Source organism: Oncorhynchus masou, chromosome 23, assembly GCF_036934945.1.
Source record: "Oncorhynchus masou masou isolate Uvic2021 chromosome 23, UVic_Omas_1.1, whole genome shotgun sequence".
NCBI classification, from domain to species: Eukaryota; Metazoa; Chordata; class Actinopteri; order Salmoniformes; family Salmonidae; genus Oncorhynchus; species Oncorhynchus masou.
Window position 1 is genome coordinate 53,065,510 of NC_088234.1, and position 25,478 is coordinate 53,090,987.

General features: G+C 40.0%; 1 protein-coding gene across 3 annotated transcripts in view; it reads left to right on the top strand.

Moving 5' to 3' along the window:
* LOC135511040 (SH3 and PX domain-containing protein 2A-like) overlaps positions 1 to 20,595 on the top strand; it is a 91,051-nt gene extending 70,456 nt beyond the window's left edge. For 2 of the 3 annotated variants that reach the window (XM_064932511.1, XM_064932513.1), the window contains 6 exons: positions 2,191 to 2,274; positions 8,275 to 8,392; positions 8,506 to 8,867; positions 8,961 to 9,010; positions 16,127 to 16,246; positions 16,361 to 20,595. In XM_064932511.1, the coding sequence (XP_064788583.1) occupies positions 2,191 to 2,274; positions 8,275 to 8,392; positions 8,506 to 8,867; positions 8,961 to 9,010; positions 16,127 to 16,246; positions 16,361 to 18,295 (2,669 nt within the window). In that variant the 3' untranslated portion in view covers positions 18,296 to 20,595. The remainder of the gene's footprint in view (positions 1 to 2,190; positions 2,275 to 8,274; positions 8,393 to 8,505; positions 8,868 to 8,960; positions 9,011 to 16,126; positions 16,247 to 16,360) is intronic. The other variant, XM_064932512.1, reaches the window with a different exon arrangement.
* The last annotated feature ends 4,883 nt before the right edge of the window (positions 20,596 to 25,478 follow it).

Here is a 25,478-nt window from a genome sequence, read left to right on the forward strand (position 1 = left end):
TGTGACCCACATTCCTAGGACCGGAGTTATGGGCGGGCCTTAGAGGGCCTGGCGCGCCCTACCGTACCTTCTTGCCCTTCCCAATAAAAAATATAAATATTGATAATTTATTTGACCAAGATACTCGCCGACAGAAAGATACATTTTCTGATAAAGCATCCGAGCGAGCGAAATAGAGCCCTTCTGTCTCAGTATTTGTAGCCCATGTATTTTATGATGTCTGTCTAAAAGGACTGTGGCATGTCATACTGTTTTTCACCAGACGTCATCAGATACACGGGCTGCATATTGTAAAGCAGTGGGGCGCTGTTTCACTCACTTAAGATGCTTTCTCCAGGGACATAGTTTCAGCCACTTAAGGAAAGTTGGTGAGTGCACTGTTTTGATTGTGCAATTATTTTGGACGAACATACGAAGGTAACCTACTTTTTGAAGTGATTTGTTTGACAATCAAATGAAAACATTGTGACTGGTTGTGTTCATGCCACATTGAAAGGTAATACATTTTTTACAGTTAAATTGCATATCTTTAGTATAACACCCATACCAAAATAGAAACTTGCCTCCCTATGGAAATCAAATGCCCTTCCAACTGATTTGTTCTGGCCGCCGGCCCTGTACATCCCCCCCTGGCACTGTAGATCTTTTGACTGGGGGAGAGAGGAGATGTCATACAGCACATAATGTACTGAGTTAGCCTCTTTAGTCCAAAAGTATTCTCAATGGGCTTCTTTCCTCCAAGGCACGCATCCAAAATGCATATCCATTCCTTATAAAGGTTGTTTTTTTTTTTTAAAGAAGGAATTAATCTCTCTGTTAGTGAGACAGCTTTCTGGATTTTCACATTTATGCAAACCCCACAACTGTGACCCCATACACGCAGGCATACGCACGCACGCGCACTCACACGCACACACACACATAGCAGATGCTGCCAGAGCGGTCAGGGGACAATCTGTCAGTGTAATTAGCGTTTATGTGTCTAATCAGTCATGGGAATAACTCAGGATCCATAAACTCTCTCTGTCAGCCCTGTGGATTGTGCTCCATAGCACTCTGTAAGACACTTTCATTGAGATGGGGCTCTTGTGGCGAACAGGACTTGGAACACGTTATATGGCTTCAGCTGAAGATGTTGACGTTTGGACTGGAGGATATGACGGTGTAAATGGGGAATTTCTTCCTCATTGGAGAAAGACTATCACATGAATGAGAAACACTTGGATATGTTCCTACTTGGGGTGGTCATATTTCATCATTTGTTTTTATTCTGTAATACCTATGATAGGCCTTCTCAGATTGACTCATCCAATATAATGGTTATCAATCTGTCTTCTGGCATTAGTGTTCTGGAGGAGTATGTGGGTCAGTTTTTGTATAGTTTTGAGCAGGTACTTCGAAAAATGTGTAATTTCAGTTTTTCAGCTCCCAGTGTACATACCACTCAGTTTTCCAGCTCCCAGTGTACATACCACTCAGTTTTCCAGCTCCCAGTGTACATACCACTCAGTTTTCCAGCTCCCAGTGTACATACCACTCAGTTTTCCAGCTCCCAGTGTACATACCACTCAGTTTTTCAGCTCCCAGTGTACATACCACTCAGTTTTCCAGCTCCCAGTGTACATACCACTCAGTTTTTGCCTGAAAACTCAACTTCATGCTAAACGTTGAGATTAGTGCTCTGGTTTAGTGATGGAAACCTTTTCCTTGAACTAGATAATTATATAAGCCTTGCCGTTTATAGTGTTGGAATGTGACAAAAGATCCCTCCGAAGCGCCTAATCATTCCCGTCTCCTGCATTTAACTAACAAAACCCCCCAACAATTATAGACCTGTTGTGGCTGCTGCCAAAGGAATTCAGCTGGTCTATTAGTTGCATACTATTCCCAAGCAGCAATGTGTTCCCCAGATGCTCCTGCAGGACAGGATGGGAAGACCATGCTAACAATCCACGCTAATTACCAGCCACAGAGAAGATGTCCATGGCTTACATTTCCTGTGTAACATTCATTCAACCCCATCACTGTCCAGTCCTTCCATTGCAATGTGTCATTTTTGTTTCCATGTTTGCCATGTGACTAACTAATAACAGAGTTGAATCTATGTCGTTTGTGATATATGTGCCTGCCTTTTATGTTTCTGTCCCCATTTGTGTGTGTTTGTGTCTGGTCACCATGTGCGTGGTTCAGTCACTAAACGACGTAAGGCCCATCTGAAGAGGCTGGACCGGAGATGGACCCTGGGGGGAATGGTCAGCAGGCAGCAGAGCCGAGGTGATCTGAGACAGGGTGCCCACCTCCTCATCTTCCTTCACCTCTCATCCCTCTATCCTCTGACCCCTCACCTGTCCTCACTCCATTCCCCATTGTACCTTGTCCTGTCTTCTCTCATACCTGATTAGGGTTGCAAAGCTACCTGTAATTCACCAAAGTTTACAGAATCTTCAATAATCTATGGTAATTTATACTTGAGTTTCTAGTGGATATACCATATGGATAAAGAGAAAATAGCCTAATTAATTTTAAAAAGCAGCTAATCAATAATGGCATTATTTTCAATTAATTCTTCCAAATATTTACTTTTTTCACAACTGCCACCAGTTTGGCGCCATAACATTTACAACAAAGACATATTTACATGGTAAAATCCATAAGTGTGTCATATTTCATGATGAAACCCTCATATTAAACACCAATGGTATTCGTTAAGTTGATGTCAGAAGGTGAATTCACCAATTTGTAAGTCGCTCTGGATAAGAGCGTCTGCTAAATGACTTAAATGTTAAATGTTAAATGTGATGGTTTATATTTAGGATCATGTTTTATGGCTCTGTCATTCTATTATTATTATTATTTTTTTTAAATAATTTTACAGACACCTATGATGATCTGACGTACCCAAAAGGGCCACTAGATGTCTTGTGATAAATTACATAAAATCCTTGAAAGTTACCTGGAAGTTTACTGATAAACTTCTAAAGCTTCTAGTAAAATACCCTCGCTCTGCCACCCTACAACTGATGCCTAATGTATTGTCTTGTCATATGCTGTCTGCTACACCGTAATGACCCACACCCAATAATCACTAACATCGTTATTATCCAGCTAATTAACAGTCCAGCCATGTCATTACCATGCTAAACAGGGTTTCACATCCACAGTGATGGCTTGCAACAGTTACAGATTTGACCTTATGCAAGAAGATAAACTTACAAAAAAATGTACCATCTTGTTGTTTCAAGACTACTACATTCAAGTGCAGAAACTGAGTATTTTCTGCACTTGAATGTAGTAGTCTTGAAATCAATGATTAAGTTATAACTTAACTTATACTTCAGTGTTGGAAATTGAGTGAAATCATATTACAGTATATAATAAGATTGCCTCATGTAAGCAGTTCATTTTAATTCACCGCTATGTGCAACTCAAATATTTTCTGAATTACAGCTATAGCTATAGTTACAGAACCATCTAAAAGTCATAGCATCATTTACTTTGGTAGGCCGCATAAAATATTTTGCCACTTTGTTTGGCTTTTTACGAGCAAATTAAACATGAATACATACAGTGCATTCGGAAAGTATTCAGACCCCTTGCCTTTTTAAACATTTTGTTATGTTACAACCTTATTCTTAAATGGATAAAATCGTTTTTTCCCTCTCATCAATTTACACACAATACACAAATTTCTTTTGCTAAAAAATTAAAACATTTATAAAGTAAATATCACATTTACATAAGTATTCAGACCCTTTACTCAGTACTTTGTTGGAGCACCTGGCAGCGATTACAGCATTTAGTCTTCTTGGGTGTGACGCTACAAGCTTGGCACACTTGTATTTGGGGAGTTTCTCCCATTCTTCTCTGCAGAGTCTTTCAAGCTCTGTCAGGTTGGATGGGGAGCGTCGCTACACAGCTACTTTCCGGTCTCTCCAGAGATGTAAGATTGGGTTCAAGTCCAGGCTCTGGCTAGGCCACCCGAAGACATTCATTGACTTGTCCCGAAGCCACCTCTGTATTGTCTTGGCTGTGTGTTTAGGGTCATTGTACTGTTGAAAGGTGAACCTTCGCCCCAGTCTGAGGTCCTGAGTGCTCAAGGATCTCTCTGTGCTTTGCTCCATCTTTCTCTCGATCCTGACTAGTCTTCCAGTCCCTGCTGCTGAAAAACATCCCCACAGAATGTATATTTTATTTTTCATTTAACCTTATGCTGCCACCTCCATGCTTCACCGTAGGGATGGTGCCAGGTTTTCTCCAGATGTGGCGCTTGGCATTCAGGCCAAAGAGTTCAATATTGGTTTCATCAGACCAGAGAATCTTATTTCTCATGGTCTGAGAGTCCTTTAGGTGCCTTTTGGCAAACTCCAAGTGGGCTGTCATGTGCCTTTTACTGAGGAGTGGCTTCCGTCTGGGGACCAATGCTGCAGAAATGTTTTGGTACCCTTCCCCAGATCGGTGCCTCGACACAGTCCTGTCTCGGAGCTCTACGGACAATTCTTTCGACCTCATGGCATGGTTTTTGCTCTGACATGCACTGTCAACTGTGGGACCTTATATAGACAGGTGTGTTCCTTTCCAAATCATGTCCAATCAATTGAATTTGCCACAGGTGGACTCCAATCAAGTTGTAGAAACATCTCAAGAATGATCAATGGAAACAGGATGCACCTGAGCTCAATTTCAAGTCTCATAGCAAAGGGTCTGAATACTTATGTAAATAAAGTATTTCTGTTTTTTATTTTTAATAAATTTGCAACAATTTCTAAAAACCTGTTTTCGCTTTGTCATTATGGGGTATTGTGTGTAGATTGATGAGGGGAAAAAAGTTTTGATCCATCTTAGAAGAAGAGTGTAACGTAACAAAATGTGAAAAAGTCAAGAGGTCTGAATTCTTTCAAAATACTTTTCGAAAGGAGTTAAAAAGACAGACGTTTATCGACTGGAGGTGTTAAGAGCGAGCAGGTCTGCCGATGGACCAGGCCAGTAAAGAGTTTTATTCATCTTTCGGAGAAAGTGTGAAACGTGTTTGTGCTTGCACATATTAGCCTTGCCTCGAGCCAGGTTTTTTTTGACAGGGGATGCAGTTGGATTGCTGACAGCGGAGTGAGGATAAGCTATTTGAGTCCAGCCCAAGGTTTGTGCTTGGCAACAGTGTCCACAGTGCACACAAAAAATGTACGGCCTCTGGAGTAAAAAGAGATTTTTCCACTGCAAGAACTAAATCTCGCATGTAAAAAAAATAAAAAATAAAAAAGCAGAAATAGCGCTGACTGCAGGGAAATAATGTATAAAAGTTATGCAAGCGATGCATGTTGTGGTTAACATAATATCTGATTCAGAGATTCCCCCCTGCTGGTGAGTGTGAGCTCAGGAAGGTTGAACAGGGTTGCCCCTGTACAGAGAGACCTACCAGGCCTTAAACAGAGCGACCGGAGGTCCCATAGGTCAGTGCAGAGGAAAACAAAGCATACAGGAAGTGGCATTTTCGGTTCTATTTACACGGCTGTACATGAGCCTATTTCTTTGAAAGTATTAGGAATTTGAACTATATCCTTAATCAGTTCTTTTAAATCCCTGAGTGAGACTCAACATGGGCAGAGGAAAGGAAACAGATATCAGATAGGCATCCAGTGATTCCAGAGGTATTCAAAGATAGGATATCCCCTCTTCTCTCTTTACTCTGCTGGGCAACATTCCTTCCTTCTGCCTGTGTTTTACGGTGTGATGAGATGAGACCTCTGGTCTATAATGACAGGAAGTACTGTTACTGAGCGTGCCCTCTGGCCTTTTGGGAAGTTACAAATCAAGATAGCGTCTCTGTTCTCTATCATCAGTCGAGTTTACAGAGGCTGACCGCCACCATGCCATTAGTCCACTCTGCCGTTACCCACTGGACACAGTTATCAATTCAACGTCTATTCCGCTTTGGTTTAACGTAATTTAATTGAAATGACGTGGAAACAACTTTGATTCAACCAGTGTGTGCCCAGTGGGTTAGAACTGTTTTCCTCATTTCAAAAGACTAGTGTTTGAGTTTATTTTGCCCCATATTTATGCCGAGTAATCAACTATCATGACATCAAGTCATGGTAATTGTCAGTTGCTGCAGGAAGGCATTTTCAGTATGAAGTGATTGACAATTTATTCATTTTATTATTTTTTTAAACTTTATTTAACTAGGCATTTAATTGGTGTCCCTGATTCTTCTTAGAATCCTTTGAAAGTAAAATGCTGGATATCTTTGTGGATCTGACAGAATCAATCACATCAGAACTACACACAGAGACATAATATTAAGTCAACAGACTTCTATATTATGTAGCCTAGATACAGTACCTTCAGAAAGAATTCATACCCCTTGAGTTTTCCTAGATATGTCTTGATTTAATTTCACTTCCTCTGAGATGTTTCTACCATTGTTGCAGTAGGGAGACTGGGGTTGGTTGTCTCACAGGTTGGTTGTCACAGTGCTTATTACTCAAAGTCCTTTGGGTGCTGTGTTATAATTTCAAGATAAAAATGTGCGTCCTCTATAGGAGAGGTCATCCATGTGGTCAATTCAGGTCAGGATCACAAAACAATGATGTGAGAGGAACACTTTTTATTGGTGGAAGTAAATATTAAAATGCTTGTTATTTCTTTAATGAATAGTTAATTAAGCAATATTATCCATACTTTTCAACTTTTATTGAAAAGAGGAAAGGGAGAGCTTTATTCCAAGCCTATTTGTGAGTTCCAAGGTCATTCAGATTCAGAACCCTTTTAATGTCCTCAGAGAGTTACATTCATCCTGCAGCAGTCGTAAAACATATCACATCTGGCAAATAACATCTTAATTAGCATTGGGGGGGTTAGGGATGGTTGTCACATTGATGTTTGGGTTGCTTGTCACAATCTGACAACCGTCTCCATTGTAACAATGTACCCAAAAGCTAAATGACATTGAAAAACGCCTTGAAGACTTATTTTCCGGATGTTGAAAAGATGTAAATGTTTCACAAGTTTGGACAGCACAGTACAGAACAGCACAGTACAGGCTAGAAGAGTTTAATTCAGCAGAGTGCAGTACAGTACAATTGAATTTAATTCAGTAGAGTACAGTATATTAGAGTGTGGTGCAGTTTAATTCAGTAGAGTACAGTAGAGCAAGTACTGTACAGTTGAGTTTATTTCAGTAGAGTAGCGTACAGTATATACGATTACAGTGCAGTACAGTAGGACAAAGTAGAGTACAGTACAGTTGAGTTTATTTCAGTAGAGTACTGTAGGATATAATACAGTACATTACTGTACTCTACCTTACGGTGCTGTACTCTACATGTCTGTTCTGTACCGAACTATAGTCTACTTTACCTTTCTTTACCCTACTGTATCCTACTGTACTGTTCCCTACTGTATACTCTTCTGTCCAAACTTGTGAAACGATATGATTGGTTCAGATTTGGTCCAATCTGGAACTACTTGTCAAAACTGTGAATCATGTTATTCCGACTGAGAGTCAGCAACATTCACACACACACATTCACACACACAAACAAACACACACTGTTTTCAATCTGTTCCTGTTTGAAAAAGCATTCCTTACTTTCAACAAAAAATGTAGTTAACACAAATGTTTACAGCTTTACTTTTTTCATCTGCATTAAAATATTTCATTTTCATCCAAATATCAGATGGTTACTGTTTTATTAAGCATTGATATTACAATTTGAGTGGAGTAAGAACTACAATGTCAAAGCAAATACTTAATTATGTTGAATTTATTTGAATGTATTTATTTGTATTATTTTAGAAATGCTGTTCAATAAATAAAGCCTTAACTTTTTTTCTCAAATAAAGGCTTCACTTTTTCTAAAACTTTGTAAATTGGCCCAATTGTTGCTGAAAAGCAAATGGCAAACACTGTAACAACCAACCCCATAGTGTGTGACAACCAACCCCGGGATGGGACCGGGTGTCACAAGTGGACAGTGTGTGTGTTTAATGGCTTATAATTCCATGTTAGAATACGTTATGAGGATTAAAATGGTCCCCATTTCAACTCAAGACCTTAGTCTCTCCTAATATTGAAAATAGTCTTGTAAGATATACTGGTCTTGAGAAATACACTTATTGATAAAAAGTGTGACAATCAACCCCGGTCTCCCCTACCTCCTATAAAACGTTGACATATTTTACATTTGTTTGAGTAATGTTTTGTTATTGAAGCAGCGTAGTAAGAATGAAACTGATGTGAGTCTCTTGTGTTCCCACGCCCTCTCTGTGGCCCGACAGAGGAGAAGTATATGACGGTGCAGCCATACACCAGCGAGGGGAAGGATGAGATCGCCTTTGAGAAAGGAGTCATTGTGGAGGTCATCCAGAAGAACCTGGAGGGCTGGTGGTTCATCAGGTAAGGCCATGATTTGTGTTCCAACCACAATATAAACTGTTGCCTGTTTATGCTGTCTCTTGATTATGGTTATTCTCACTCATGATCACCTCCTCTCCTCCGTCTCTCCTCAGGTACCAGGATAAGGAGGGATGGGCCCCGGCCTCCTACCTGAAGAAGGTAAAGGAGGATTTCTCTCCCCGTAGTAGTAATAAGAAGAACCCCTTAACTAGCCCTGTGGAGATAATTGGAAACATCATGGAGATCAGCAACTTGCTCAACAAAAAGGCCCTGAGTGAGAAGGACGTGCAGACTGACGGCCAGTCAGAGGACACCCCCCTGACCACCCTCTCCCTGGCCAAGAGGCAGATCAGCCTGCCCATACCCTGCTCTAGCTCGGACTACAGCCCTGGTGCCGCCCTGGTGGACGGAAAGGGCAAAGCAGAACCGGCCTCTCCAGCCATAGCCCGCATCACTCCTCACAGAATAGAGATTGGTGAGTTGGTGAGACGGAATTGGAAGGCATAGCGGTTTGTTAAACTAATACACTCTCAGAATTCAAATCACAATCTCATTTTCTTCTATCTAGGCTCCCCGATCCTCAGACAAAAGCCACCTCCTCGAAGAGATGCAACTCTGGTCAGTATGAAAAAAATAATTACAGTTGAAGTTTACTTACACCTTAGCCAACTACATTTAAACTCAGTTTTTCACGATTCCTGACATTTAATCCTTGTAAAAATTCCCTGTCTTAGGTCAGTTAGGATCACCACCAATACCTTGACTTTGTTGTCCTTAAGCCATTTTGCCACAACATTGGAAGTATGCTTGGGGTCATTGTCCATTTGGAAGACCCATTTGAGACCAAGCTTTAACTTGCTGACTGATGTCTTGAGATGTTGCTTCAATATATACACATCATTTTAATTCCTCATGATGATGCCTTCTATTTTGTGATGTGCACCAGTCCCTCCTCCAGCAAAGCACCCCCACAACATGATGCTGCCACCCCAGTGCTTCACGGTTGGGATGGTGTTCTTCGGCTTGCAAGCCTGACCCTTTTTCCTCCAAACATAACGATGTTAATCATAGCCAAACAGTTCTGTTTTTGTTTCGTCAGACCAGAGGACATTTCTCCAAAAAGTACGATCTTTGTCCCCATGTGCAGTTGCAAACCGTAGTCTGGCTTTCTTATGGCGGTTTTGGAGCAGTGGCTTCTTCCTTGTTGAGCGGCCATTCAGGTAATGTCGATATTGGACTTGTTTTACTGTGGATATAGATACTTTTGTACCTGTTTCCTCCAGCATCTTCACAAGGTCCTTTGTTATTCTGGGTTTGATTTGCACTTTTCTCACCAAAGTACGTTCATCTCTCGGAGACCGATCGTTTCTCCTTCCTGAGCGGTATGATGGCTGCGTGATCCTATGGTGTTTATACTTGCGTACTATTGTTTGTACAGATGAACGTGGTACCTTCAGGTGTTTGGAAATTCTTCCCAAGGATGAAGCAGACTTGTGGAGGTCTATCTTTTTTTTTAGGTCTTGGCTGATTTCTTTTGATTTTCCCATGATGTCAAGCAAAGAGTTTGAAGGTAGGCCTTGAAATAAATTCACAGGTACACCTCCAATTGACTCAAATGATGTCAATTAGCCTATCAGAAGCCATGACATGATTTTCTGGAGTTTTCCGAGCTGCACAGTCAACTTAGTGTATGTAAACCTCTAACCCACTGGAATTGTGATATAGTGAGTTATAAGTTAAATATTCTCTCTGTAAATAATTGTTGGGAAAATTTCTTCTGTCATGAACAATGTACAGTGGGGCAAAAAAGTATTTAGTCAGCCACCAATTGTGCAAGTTCTCCCACTTAAAAAGATGAGAGAGGCCTGTAATTTTCATCATAGGTACACTTCAACTATGACAGACAAAATAGACGTCCTGACTAGAGGTCGACCGATTCTGATTTTTCAATGCCGATACTGATTATTGGAGGACCAAGAAAAACAGATACTGATTAATCGGCCGATTTTTATTTATATATATATATATATATATATATATATTTGTAATAATGACTATTACAACAATACTGCATGAACATTTTTATTTTTAACTTGATTTTTATTTATATATATATATATTTGTAATAATGACTATTACAACATAAATAAAATACATTTAGTCTCAAATAAATAATGAAACATGTTCAATTTGGTTTAAATAATGCAAAAACACAGTGTTGGAGAAGAAAGTTAAAGTGCAATATATGCCATGTAAAAAAGCTTACGTTTAAGCTCAGAACATGAGAACATATGAAAGCTGGTGGTTCCTTTTAACAGGAGTCTTCAATATTCCCAGTTAAGATGTTTTAGGTTGTAGTTATTATAGGAATTTATAGGACAATTTCTCTCTATACCATTTGAATTTCATATACCTTTGACTATTGGATGTTCTTATAGGCACTATAGTATTGCCTTGATAGACTTGAAGTCATAAACGGCACTCTGTTTCAAGCATTGCGAAAAGCTGCTGGCAATCGCAGTAAAGTGCTGTTTGAATTAATGCTTACGAGCCTGCTGCTGCCTACCACTGCTCAGTCAGACTGCTCTGTCAAATATCAAATCATAGACTTAATTATAATATAATAAACACACAGAAATACAAGCCTTAGGTCATTAATATGGTCAAATCCGGAAACTATAATTTAGAAAACAAAATGTTTATTCTTTCAGTGAAATACGGAACAACCATAAGTCTAAATATTGCTGTTACATTGCACAACCTTCAATGTTATGTCATAATTACATCAAATTCAGGCAAATTAGTTCGCAACGAGCCAGGTCGCCCAAACTGTTGCATATACCCTGACTCTGCTTGCACTGAACGCAAGAGAAGTGACTCAAATTCCCTAGTTAATAGCCTGCTAACATTAATTTATTTGAACTAAATATGCAAGTTTAAACAAATATACTTCTGTGTATTGATTTTAAGAAAGGCATTGATGTTTATGGTTAGGTACATTCGTGCAACGATTGTGCTTTTGTTAAATCAGCACCCGTCCGGCGAAGTAGGCTGTGATTCGATGATAAATTAACAGGCACCGCATTGATTATATGCAACGCAGGATACGCTAGTTAACCTAGTAATATCATCCACCATGTGTAGTTAACTAGTGATTATGTGAAGATTGATTGTTTTTAGCGAGCAACTTAACTCGGCTCCTTGCTGCATTCGCGTAACAGGTGGTCACCCTGCCATGCAGTTTCCCCTTGGAATGCAATGTAATCGGCCATAATCGGCGTCCAAAAATGCTGATTGTTATGAAAAAAAAAAAAAAAACATGCCGATTAATCGGTTGCCCTCTAGTGCTGACCATAGAGGTCCAGGACCTGAAGAACAGTTTGCAGTTCTCCCAGGGTCAGCTCAATGAGTTGAAACAGGAGAACGGCAAGATGACAGCAATCTGTAAGTCATTGAGAGAGGATATCAGTTCTGTGTGTGAATCCAGGATAACAATGACAGATAAATCAGACCATCTCGAGGGACAATCAAGGCGGAACAACATGATTGTGGACAGAATTGCAGAATCTCCACATGAGACCTGGACGGAGTCTGAGGACAAAGTGAGGGAAATGATCTCTGAGAAATTGAAGATGGGACCACAGGAAGATTGAGGTGGAGCACAGGAAGATTGAGGTGGAGCACGCCCACAAGACTGGAAAACCCACCACCGGCCCAGGTGATGGGCCCATGCCAATAGTGGTCAGGTTCCTGAGGTTCAAGGACAAGGTAGCTGTTCTGGAAAGAGCCAAGAACTTGAGAGGAACTTGTCTATGTCTATCTCTGATAAGCCCCCCAGGAAAGGGTTGAAAATAGTCCATATTAATATATGTGGCCTTAGAAATAAGGTTCATGAAATCAAGTTCTTGCTAACATCAGATAACATTCATATATTAGCCATTTCTGAGACTCATTTAGATAATTAATTTGATGATACAGCAGTAGTAATACAAGGATATAATATCTATAGAAGAGACAGCAATGCGTATGGGGGAGGTGTTGCTGTATATATTCAGAGCCATATCCATGTAATGCTTAGAGAAGATCTTATGTCAAGTGTTATTGAAGTGTTGTGGTTGCAGGTTCACTTGGCACATCTAAAGAATTTTCTTTTGGGGTGTGGATATAGGCCACCAAGTAATAACAGTCAGTATCTAAATAATATGTGTGAAATGCTTTACAGTGTATGTGATATAAACAGATAGGTATACTTTCTTGGGGACATGAATATTGACTGGTTTTCATCAAGCTGTCCGCTCAAGAGGAAGCTTATTAATGTTACCAGTGCTTGTAATCTGGTTCAGGTTATTAATCAACCTACCAGGGTGTTTACAAACACTACAGGAACAAGATCCTCCACATGTATCGATCACATTTTTACTAATACTGTAGAACTTTGTTCTAAAGCTGTATCCGTACCCATTGGATGCAGTGATCACAATATAGTGGCTATATCCAGGAAAGCCAAAGATCCAACAGCTGGGCCTAAAAGATTTTGCTGTGACTCTTATGTGGATGATGTTAAAAATATTTGTTGGTCTGATGTGATTAGTGAGGAGCATCTAGACGCTGCTGCACTTGATGAATTTATGAAATTGCTTCTTCCAATTATTGATAAACATGCACCTGTTAAGAAACTGACTTTTAGAACTGTTGAGGCTCCATGGATTGATGAGGAATTGAAAAACTATCGTTGAAAGAGATGGGGGCAGAAGGTGTGGCTAATATGTCTGGCTGCACATCTGACGGGCTTACTTACTGCAAATTAAGAAATTATGTGACTAAATTCAACAAAAAGAAGAAGAAACTGTATTACGAAGCCAATGATATGAAAACTTTGGAATATTAAATTATGGGCAGAAGAATCAGATTCATCACGAAATCATTTGATGTTGGCAATTATTTTAATGACTATTTCATTGGCAAAGTGGGCAAACTTAGGCAGGAAATGCCAACAACGAACAGTGTGAAATTGTATTCATTCATAAAATAACAAATAATGAAAGAAAAACATTGCAAGTTTGAATTTTGTAAAGTTAGTGTGGGAGAGGTGTAAAAATTATTGTTATCGATCAATAATGACAAACATCCTGGCATTGACTACTTAGATGGAAATACTATAGATGGAAAGCTACTGAGGATGGTAGCTGACTCTATAACCTCATATGTCATATTTTTAATCTGAGCCTAGAGGAAAGTATTTGTCCTCAGGCCTGGAGGGAAGCCAAAGTAATTCCGCTACCCAAGAGTGGTAAAGGGGCCTTTACTGGTTCTAACAGCAGACCTATAAGCTTGCTGCCAGCTCTTAGCAAACTGTTGGAAAATAATGTGTTTGGCCAAATACAATACTATTTCTCTGTAAACAAATTAACAGACTTTCAGCATGCTTATAGAGAAGGGCACTCAGCATGTACAGCACTGACACAAATGACTGATGATTGGTTGAAAGAAATTGATAATAAGAAGATCGTGGAAGCTGTACTATTACATTTCAGTGCAGCTTTTGATATTATTGACCATAACCTGTTGTTGAAAAAACTCCCTTCACAGAACAGAGCAAACTGGCTCTAACCAGAATAGAAAGAGGAGTGGGAGGCCCCAGTGCACAACTGAGAAAGAGGATAAGTACATTTGAGTGTCTAGGTTTAGAAACAGACGCCTCACAAATCCTCAATTGGCAGCTTAATTAAATAGTACCCGCAAAACACCAGTCTCAACGTCAACAGTGAAGAGGCGATTGGTCGGGATGCTGGCATTAAACAAAACATGTGTGTCCATGTATGCTGATGATTCAACCATATATGCATGAGCAACTGCAGCTAATGAAGTCACTGAAACCCTTAACAAAGAGTTGCAGTATGTTTTGGAATGGGTTGCCAGTAATAAACTGGTACTGAACATCTATTAAACTAAGAGCATTGTATTTGGTACAAATCATTCCTTAAGCTCTAGACCTCAGCTGACATGGTAATGAATGATGTGGCTGTTGAACAAGTTGAGGAGACTAAATTACCTGGTGTTACTTTAGATTGTAAACTGTCATAGTCAAACCATATAGATTCAATGGTTGTAAAAATGGGGAGAGGTCTGGCCGTAATAAAGAGATGCTCTGCTTTTTTGACACCACACTCCAAGAAGCAAGTTCTGCAGGCTCTAGTTTAGTCTAATCTTGATTATTGTCCAGTCGTGTGGTCCAGTGCTGCAAGGAAAGACCTAGTTAAGCTGCAGCTGGCCAAAAACAGAGCGGCACATTTTGCTCTTAATTGTAATCAGAGGGCTAATATAAATACTATACATGCCAGTCTCTCTTGGCTAGGAGTTTAGGAGAGACTGACTGCATCACTCCTTCTTTTTATAAGAAACATTCATGTGTTGAAAATGGCAAATTGTTTGCATAGTCAACTTACACACAGCTCTGACACACACGCTTATCCCACCAAACATGCCACCAGGGGTCTTTTCACATTCCCCAAAGCCCTAATTGCATGGAACTTCCTTCAATCTCAAAACAGATAAAGCAACACCTCGCGGCAAAATGCCTCTACCCTATTTGACCTAAATAGTTTGTGTGTATGCATTGATATGTAGGCTACGTGTGCCTTTAAAAATATATGGTATTTCTGTTTTTGAGCTCTTCTTTTCTGTTGATGTTCTCTATTATATCATTGTGTTTTGTGTGGACCCCAGGAAGAGTAGCTGCTGCTTTTGCAACAGCTAATGGGGATCCTAATAAAATACCAAACAATGACAAAGCGAAAACAGATTGTTAGAAATGTTTGCAAATGTATAAAAAAATACAAAACAGAAATACCTTATTTACATAGATATTCAGACCCTTTGCTATGAGAATCGAAGTTGAGCTCAGGTGCATCCTGTTTTCATTGATCATTCTTGAGATGTTTCTACAACTTGACTAGTGTCCACCTGTGGTATATTCAATTGATTGAACATGATTTGGAAAGGCACACACCTGTCTATATAAGGTCGCACAGTTGACAGTGCATGTTAGAGCGAAAAACAAGCTATGAGGTCAAAAGAATTGTCCGTAGAGCTCCGAGACAGAATTGGGGAATGGGTAGCAAGCATTCAAGGTCCCCCAGCAAGGGAACCCGATGGTCACTCTGACAGAGCTCTAGAGTTCATAAATTCTAATGAAAGTAAAATAAACTCATGAAAATGCTATTATGTTCTTTGAAATAATAGTTTTTTAGTATTCTAATGTTACCTAAGACCTTTATAAACACAACCAAATTATTATTCCTCTGATAGCATATATGAAATGCATTTATTAGACTGTTCGAGTGTTGTTGATGCATCATTGGCTCGAAGTGTTCCAAATGGACTTTTGGCCTATGTTGTTAACTAGGACTTTGTAGAATTATACAAAACATAGAGTAAAGGATATTCTATCTAAACAAATAACTGTTTTTATATATTTACATGGATATATTTCCACAAATATGTATTCATGCAGTTCATGATTTACAGTTGTTTAACAACTATTTATCAAGCAAGGGTGCTTATGTTTGCGCACCTTGTGCGTTAATATGCATCTGAAGCGTATGCTAAAGGTGACGCCCGGCAACATTCTCAGGGTTCCGTAGTGGGTACTTATAGGCTCAACGGCCTTGCGGTTCTATTGTTAACAGTATCAGCTGTGCAATATTCATAATGCCTGACATTTTTTCCACTCAGGGATCCAATTTACCCTCACCACCAGAGCCCCCTACTGTTGAAGCAGAGTACTACACCATTGCAGAGTTCCAGTCTGTCATTTCTGATGGCATTAGTTTTAATGGAGGGCAGAAAGCAGAGGTAAGCTTTTTTCATGTTAATTGTTTTTTTAATTGTTCAGGTAAATTATTGAAATTAACAGATACTGCATGTAGTTCATTTCTCCCCATCTATTCTCTCTGTTCTGTCCTGTAGGTGATCGAAAAGAACTCTGGTGGCTGGTGGTATGTCCAAATCGGGGAGAAAGAGGGGTGGGCTCCCTGCTCGTACATCGACAAACGAAAGAAACCCAACCTAAACCGCAGAACCAGCACTCTGAGCCGCCCCAAAGTCCCACCCCCAGCCCCGCCCGTCAAGAAGCAGGACTCTGAGGAAACCGCCCCTCCCAGCAGCCCTGGGTCCGAGGCTCCAGAGTCCCCTGTATCTCCCGGGAGGCCTGTGTATGAGGAGCCAGAATATGACATTCCTGCCATTGGGTTTGATCTGGAGTCAGAGTTTGAGTTCCTCAGGACAGATGGGTCCTCGGTGGATGGGAAGAATGAGGATGACTCCTCAGGTAAGGGCTCTCATCTGTCCTCCAAGCTGTCTCCGGCCTCTTCTCTCCACAGCGCCTCCTTCAAGATGGGCGAGTCATCAGAGGACGTGGGACAGGAAGAGGAGGAGCCTGAGGGAGAGGAGTGTATCTATGAGAATGACGGCTTCAGGCCTTTCAGAGAGAAGCCTGATGCACAATCCAGTGGCGACTCGGATTCCCTGAAGACGAGCGCCCCGTTGGAGACTTGCAAGGCTGAAAACTCTCACTCCACGTTGGGGGCAAGGAGAAAAGGGAAGAATATCCAGCTGGAGCTGAACGGAAGCCAGTCCCATTCTCGAACCAAAGCAGAGGCTGGGGAGTCCAGCCCCAAACCTGCTTCCACAGAGTCCATCCCAGATCTATCCAAGCAGTCCAGGTCCAAGAAGGACAAAGAGGAACACAAAATGGGTTCCACCAAGTCATCCACCAAACCTAAGCCAGTTGTCAGGCCTAAGCCCCAGGTGGCCAAGGCCTCCAGTGCAGAGAAGATGGACATCAGCAGCCTCCGGAGACAGCTGAGGCCTACAAGCCAGCTGAAGAAGGGCTCCAGAGGAGAAGACTTTGAAACAGCCTCTGTCATCTCCTCTGAGGACTCTGTGTCTTCCCACAGCACCTCTGACCTCTCCTCCATCTACTCTAAAGGCAGCCGTGGAGACTCAGACGAGGGCTGCAGCTTCTACCGCACCACAGACACCTATGAGAAGGTCCAGGACTCAGAGGTGAGCTTCCCTGCCGGGGTGGAAGTGGAGGTGCTGGAAAAGCAGGAAAGCGGCTGGTGGTACGTCCGCTGGGGCGACACTGAGGGCTGGGCTCCAACCTACTACCTGGAGCCTGTCAGGCAGCTGGACGACACAGCTGGGTCCGAGTCCGATGGCACCCCCACCAAGCCAGGCAGCCTGAGCAAGTCCAACAGCCTGGAGAAGAATGAGCAGAGGGTCCAGGCTCTGAACAACATCAACCAGAGCCTGAAGAGGAGCACACCTCCCATTCCCTCCAAACCCCCCGGGGGGCTCTCCAAGCCCTTTGACCTGTTCAACAGCTTGCATAAGCAGAGGAATGGTACGAAACAACAACAGGTGGTCAGGCCTCAGTCTGTCTTCATCTCCGGGCCGATCATCGACGGCCCAAACCCAGTCGGCTCCCTTAGGAGAGGTGAGTCACTCAACTCCACCGACCACCCACGCTCTAGTCCCACCGTGCGCCGCAATGCTTCCTTTGGTACAACCCCGCGGAGCCCAGCGCCAAACGGTAACATGGCAAACCGGAACAGACCCGGCACGGGCAGCTCCGAATCACTGGGCCTTGGGTCTCCGAGGATCGGTCTACCTGTTTCCACTGTAAAACCCAAACCCCACCTCATCCACAACAACCTCCGTGAGGTGTATGTCTCCATAGCGGATTACCATGGTGATGAGGAGACCATGGGTTTCCCTGAAGGAACAATTCTGGAGGTTCTGGAGAGGAACCCTAATGGGTGGTGGTACTGCCAGATCCTGGATGGAGGTCGACCTCGGAAAGGCTGGGTACCTTCGAACTACCTGGAAAGGAAGAACTAGTATCACACTTCTGTTCAGTGCATGTGCAATCAGGTCGTCAAGGTCAGAGACCATGGAAGACAGTGGAAATGGAACGAAGACACTGCTTTTTTACATTTTATAGATGGATTACATTTTATAGATGGAAATCAGAAGATACCATGCATAATCTAAGTGGCATCCTTTGTATTTTCTAAACTGAGGGTGGCCAACCCATCCTGGCATGTCATTTCTTGCCATTTTATTACTCTCATCTAGTGACAGATAAAGCACTTCATCGTGCAATTTTTAGACAGGATTTTTTTATATTCACAGACAGTCGGGTGGACAGAACAAATACCTTTGGCATTAAAATCAGCAGAAGGTCAACCATATTAAACGGAAGAATTAAACAACAAAAGTGGTTTGATTTGATGAAACATGCTTTTTAATCCAAAATGGAAGAATAATGGGACTTAGACACGAGAAGAGGAGCTTTGGACAGCTTTGGCTGATGATGATCCTTTATAACAACGAGAGAGGGTTTGTAATATGATAACATTACTTACTTAATGATTTCCAATGGGCAAAACATGACTCACTTCTGATGACATTTGATCATAAAACTTTTACTTTTTAAAGCTTTTTGCATGGTTAAAAGGTTTCTATACTGACCAAGCCTTGGGCACATTTTAAGTAAACATTTCTCTTAAAATGCTTTGTATGTTGTGTTTAAAAGATCTGTTGCTACACCTTCTCATATGTTAAATGCCATCTGCAGAATGTCTTGTGCATGTTTTTACGTAACATTTTTTGTGAAGCTTAATGTATATTTTATGTAATACTTTTATATAGCTTTGTGTGTATGTCATCTTGTTGTAAAGTGTATATTCTGTCCATTTATTACAGTATGTAAGTCATTTTAAATCTCTTAAAGCTACAGTCTGCAATTTGTTATGGGGTCCCTGCCACCTGTTTTGGTATACAGCTAAAGGATAGTGCTCGGGAGATTTTGAGACATGTTGTGCTGTAGCTCATGAGGCATTTATAAGTATATTCTTCAATAATCAATGGGTGAATATGAAGAATTTTAATAACAATTAAACCGCTTCCCAAGTTGCAGACTGTAGCTGTAAATGTTTATGAATGTTTCATGATTTTCTTGATGACGCTCTAGCTAATGTCTTATACATACAGTATGTATCCTTGACCACCTTAGAAGTGTATTTCTGCTCTGGCCTTGTGACACAGTATAGGTCAGCCTATTTGAAGGAGTGGTAAATCAGCTATTTTTTGCGCTCTCTAGAATCGTCTTCTTCTAGTGAATTTTGATGTTTTCTATCAACAGATTTCTCCCATGGCTCCATTTGACCTATCATATTTAGAATAAAATAAAATACCGATGCCATATGGTTATGATTTGTTTAGTTCTTTTGAATCAAATTTGAAGTTTTGTTTTCACATTGAACTTGACCTTTGAAGGTGTTCGCTCGGTTGTAAACAAAAAAAGTGATGAGCTGCTTTTGCATTTCCATTATTCCATTTAAGTTACCAGAGGAAGGAATATTTGACTTGAGGAATATTGGAATTGAGGCTTTTCATTTGCTTTCAAAACCAAACCCCAGGGATGTGTAGAATAGCAATTGTACTTAAATTGTGATTTTTATCTGAGAGAAAACTCATTGCAAATGAATTCAATGCCTATTTTTATCCCACAAGGGGCTTGCAGACAGCAGTGCAAATACATAAACAATGACCCATCTGGTGCTACTCATATCTGGAAAGACTTGATACTCATGCCCCTTTGAAAAAGGAGGAACATACAGCATATAAAAATGTATACTCTTAATATTGCTGTGCAGTATTAATTTTAATCTTTAAACATGTCATCTATTCTAGCTACATAACTTTGTTTTAAGTATTTCAAATTCCCTAATTAATTCATTCTAATTAAGTACTATCTAGTTACATTAAGTTAATCTTACCCTGTGGAATACAAAGCTTTGACTTATCAATTTATAGGTCACATTACATACTTTTTTGCCCAAGCATTAAATTCTCAAATTCTGTTAATGAATCTGGACCTGCTATGGCTGCTGTTCAAGACTGTTGAAATATGGTTCTAGCGAAGGATCCTCTTTTGCCAGCTTGATGTCCCATTAATATTTCCTTTGTCATTGTCTGCTGGACAGTATTGTATCTAACATTAGTTTTATAGCCTGCTACATTGCAGAAATTGTATTTATATTATTCAGCAGAGAAAACGTTCATTTTATGATTACATGTAAAAAAAATGAATTAAGTGTGTTTTTGTGAATAAATGCACTTTCTGCATTACCAGATTCCACATTGTTTTACAGAATTATTGATGATTCCTTCAATTTCTGCAACTTGTATAATTCAAGGTATAGGACAGCTCAGGCATAAAGCAAACTAAAGTGCCTTAAACCTTCACGCATAATTCAAAGCAGTGAAGCAGATGCAACAGATTGGGTAATGACACTGTCATGATTCACAGCAGTTAAGTGGATTTTCCTGCAAGAATCTGACCAAGAGCACCCTCTTGTGCATTACAGTCTATACTACAATACATACATCTTTACTTTAAGGACAAGATAAATATTGTCAATAAAAATGTTTTATTTGTATAAAAACAAAGAATTTATATGGATACATTTTTATTGAAAAAATTATGACGTTTCTAAAACATTCTAAAATGGAGAGATTGCAAGTGTGTTAGCAATCAGTGAAGCCTCATGTATTCAGTTATTGTGTTGGTTTTGCCATTTATAAACATATGTTTACAGTGTGTATTTGTAACACATGTTAACCATTTTGTTACATATTGAGAACATTTGCAGATTGACTTTGCATTTATAAAATTGCAGTTACTTCAGGCAAAGTTTTGTACAATATAATGTAAATCCTTCCTTTGCTATCTAAGAACTGATTGAGGTTATACGTAATTATTACGATGTGGGTACATTACTTTTGTAACAATGATAGTTAATATAAAGCCTCTGCTGACTCAGCACATTTAGATTTGGATTTAGTGTAATGGCTATTTACCCAATGGTCCAATATGGATTAAGTGCACGTTTGTCTGGTTACTGTTCAGCTCCTAGTGTATAAATAGCCATTGAAGTTCACTATGTCAGACAGTGTGTTATGCTGTATTAGCAAGTTCTTGTCTCAAACATGACAATATTTACAACTGATAGGCTTTTCCTGTGAAATATGTTCTCCCCATTGGGCCATTCCTTCCACTGGGAACCTCAGGCTATACTCCTCAGCTTAGCAGTGAGTTATGGCTGTCTGATCTGGTTGGTGTATGTGCAGTGCTGTAACTAGGGCCGGGAATTGCAAAGGACCCCACAATACGATATCACAATACTTACGTGAGATAAGATTTCGATGTTCCAAACCTTATGTCTTCTGCAGAGAGACGAAAGACCCATGATAACTCTTGGAAATAGAAGTGCTGAAAACATGTTGGTTCACTTAAAAAAAAAAAGGAGAACAAGCTATATGGCCTAATATAATACCTAATACCGCCACAGGCAAAGTAAACCTTGTGGAGTGTTATGATCCCATATCCTCAAGGGGGCAGTATGAGCACTCCAGAACAGCTCAGCCCAAACATAAAGGTCCAATGTAGCCATTTTTATCAAATCTTTTCTGGGTAACAATTAAGTACCTTACAGTGATTATTTTAAATGAAAATGGTGAAAAGAAACATAAATAGCTTGTTAGCAAAGAACAAATTCTCAAGCAAAAAAAATTCTAGGACTGTCTGGGAGTGGGTAGGGGGAAACTGAAAACTAGCTGTTATTGGCAGAGAGGTTTAGAACTGTTATTGGTCTATTAACTAATTTACTGTCTGTGATGTCACCAGACATGCCAAAACTCCATCCCACCAAAACAGGCTGAAATTTCAGGTGGCCTTTTCAAACAGCTCTTAAACTAAAAGGGTATTATCATAATTTCACAGCATTATTCCAACGTCATAGTGTTGAAATATATATAAAACACAGGAAAATCACATTTTTGACTGAACAGGGCCTTCAACTATCAAGTCCTTACGTCAACACTATGCCATTAGAGTAAGATACAGAATTTAAATTGGTATTATTTTAAGAATAAAGCATGGTCTAGAAGGGAAAGAAACACCTATTTAGGCGAGGTGCTGGCTAGTATAGTGGAACACTTGAAAATAAAGGAGAGCCGCACACTCTAGGAGCTCAGATGGAAAAATGTAATGTCCAACGTTTCGACAGACAAGCTGTCTTCATCAGGGTGATGAAGATGAAGACAGCTTGTCTGTCGAAATGTTGAACATGACATTTTTGCATCTGAGCTCCTAGAGTGTACGGCTCTCCTTTATTTTCAAGAATAAAGCATGGATCTGAAATAGACAACAGCTTTACTTACCAGACAAGTACATGCCAATTGAAATACATGCCAATTGAATACCACTAGACTTTTGAAGCTAAAGTGTCCAACAATTACATTGAACCAACAGTGTGCAACTTTGATAAGTGTTAGTGAGTCATTATCAAATCAGTTTACTTTTACATTCATTCCCCAACAACCGTACCCAACAGGGTGGGAGGAATCAGTATACGTTTACAGTGTCTGCTGCCAAACTTCTTAACTTACCGGCAGTTTGAATGAGGCCCAGGTTCACTCAGAGGTCTACATGGAAAGTCTGTGTACACACCAGTGAGATATATACTGTGTTCAATGTCATTTTTACACACGGTGGCTGTGTGTCTCCCTTCACTTCTGAGAAATTTGTCCATTAGCAATGGCTGCCTCTGCCTGTTTCATGTCCAGCCATCACAGACTGTAAATGTGCGTAGTAGACTGCAGTATAAAACACTGGTGCAGCCAGCCCAGCTAAGGCAGGATAGTAAATAACAGATGATGTTCACTCTGGCCAGGCCTGCATGCCTCCACTCTAAACAGACTACGTGAGTTATGCCTGTAGCCCTGTGCTTTGTTTTTCACATGCACAGACTGAAGACCAGAATACTACGTGCAGCATGGTTGTGTTAAATAGTAAGTAGGCCTATGGTTGGGCACAAACGTCAATTCAACATCTATTTTATGTTGGTTCAACGTGATTTAATTGAAATTACGTGGAAACGATGTTGATTCAACCAGTGTGTGCCCAGTGGGTTGTTTGTATTTTTGAGGAATTGCTCTAATATTTTTGATTGAGGTGTACATATTGAACACTAATAACACACCTCTCCATCGTAGAGTGCACTCAACACATACACTGCCTTCACAAAGTTTTCATACCCCTTAACTTATTCCACATTCTGTTGTGTTACAGCCTGAATTCAAAGTTAAATTGATTTTTTCTCACCCATATACACACAATACCCCATAATGACTTAGTGAAAACATGACTTCAGAAGTGTTTGCAAATTTATTGAAAATTAAGTACAGAAGTATCTTATTTACATAAGTATTCAAACTCCTTCTACATTGTAGAAGCCCATTTGTGAGTCTTTTTTATTTATATATTTTTAAGGGTGGGTCAGCTTTAATATTGCAAATAGATTGTTGTTTCCATCAATGTAATTGTCCGCATCATTTCCAATCCCCCATAAAAATAAAAATAAATTAAAAATATATATATATTCCTCTAACCCTACCACCACTCACCTAATTGGAGTAAACCAATAGACAACACTTAGGCTTCTACTTCCAGCTTATACATCCTATATACATTTTACGACCAAGGTATATTTTCCATTAGTTATGTTGTGTTTGTTTTTAGTCCCATCCATCAGCTACCATCAACCCCTCCCATCTATCTCTGAAGACCATGCAGTTTTGATGCATAGCGTGGCAGCAGGGTAGCCTAGTGGTTAGAGCGTTGGACTAGTATTCGGAAGGTTGCAAGTTCAAACCCCCGAGCTGACAAGGTACATTTCTGTCGTTCTGCCCCTGAACAGGCAGTTAACCCACTGTTCCTAGGCCATCGTTGAAAATAAGAATTTGTTCTTAACTGACTTTCCTGGTTAAATAAAGTTTTTTTTTTAAATATATATATATTTGCATTATATTTTATATTCAACTGTGCTGTGATGTTTCACAAAAGTTCTGAACCTTTCTATTCTCATAGTTTCTACAGATTGTAAATTGAACCAAAAATATTCTAAGTGTATTATTATATTATATACTGATTCACTATGACTTTTCAGATCACCCAGCAGTGCTGTTTGCAGAGTTAATTGCAGGTAAATGTTGCAATTATTCAGCCATTCAGAACCTGCGACCAAAAAGAAGCTACATATGGACAGTGCCAAAACAAATGACCTAATGATTCTTCGTTAATCTGTAGAGCTGGGATGGTGGTAACCCCTATATATATAACATTCTATTGGTTGCAAGATTTTGTATAATAATTCAAATGGAAAAACTAGGTTTTTAATCCAGCATCGTTTTTTATATCAGTTCATAAACAATGTGCCATGGAATCGTTACATGGAAAATCTGTCCCCAACTATTTTTGCAATCTGTGTGGCACATCTGTCAGTTTTATGGGCCTTAAATGAAACTGGCATACTTTATCACAACGCTCAATTTTGGTCATTTTTGCAACAAAATGATACACATCCATCATTTGAATTACTCTTTCAACGCAGCAACACACTGATGTACTTCATACAAAACACTGCTGTCTTTAGTACTTTGCATACCTTTTTCATTTTCTCATACTGACTTCTGAAAGATTATTCCAGTACAGTACATCTTCTCACATTTCAATGAACATAAAAATAGAAAGGCTTCAGAAAAATATATATAGCTTATTTGTTTGCCATTGCTGGTTTTTAACAACAACAAAAAACGAAGAAAAGTAGAATTACAGTACTTTAATCAATACAATTTGGTACTGTAAACTCAAGGAAACAAAAAATAATAACAGTAAAATTACAGTGCAATGGCAAACAAAAAAAATTGTATTGTAAGGGATGGGGTGGATGTTTTATGGATCCCTCCTTCTGTAGGGTTTGGCCACATCACCTCATCCACATCACAAGCAATGCCATCCCTGGCGAGGCAACGGGGAAAATATTGCCTTGTGTGCTGTATCTAACCCTGGACTGACCCCACCTCATTGTCTCTGCGTGCCTCTTCCCATGCTTGAAGAGGCAGGTGGGCATGTGGTTGGCGGTCATACACTTTCCAACGCCAAGCCGAAAAGTAT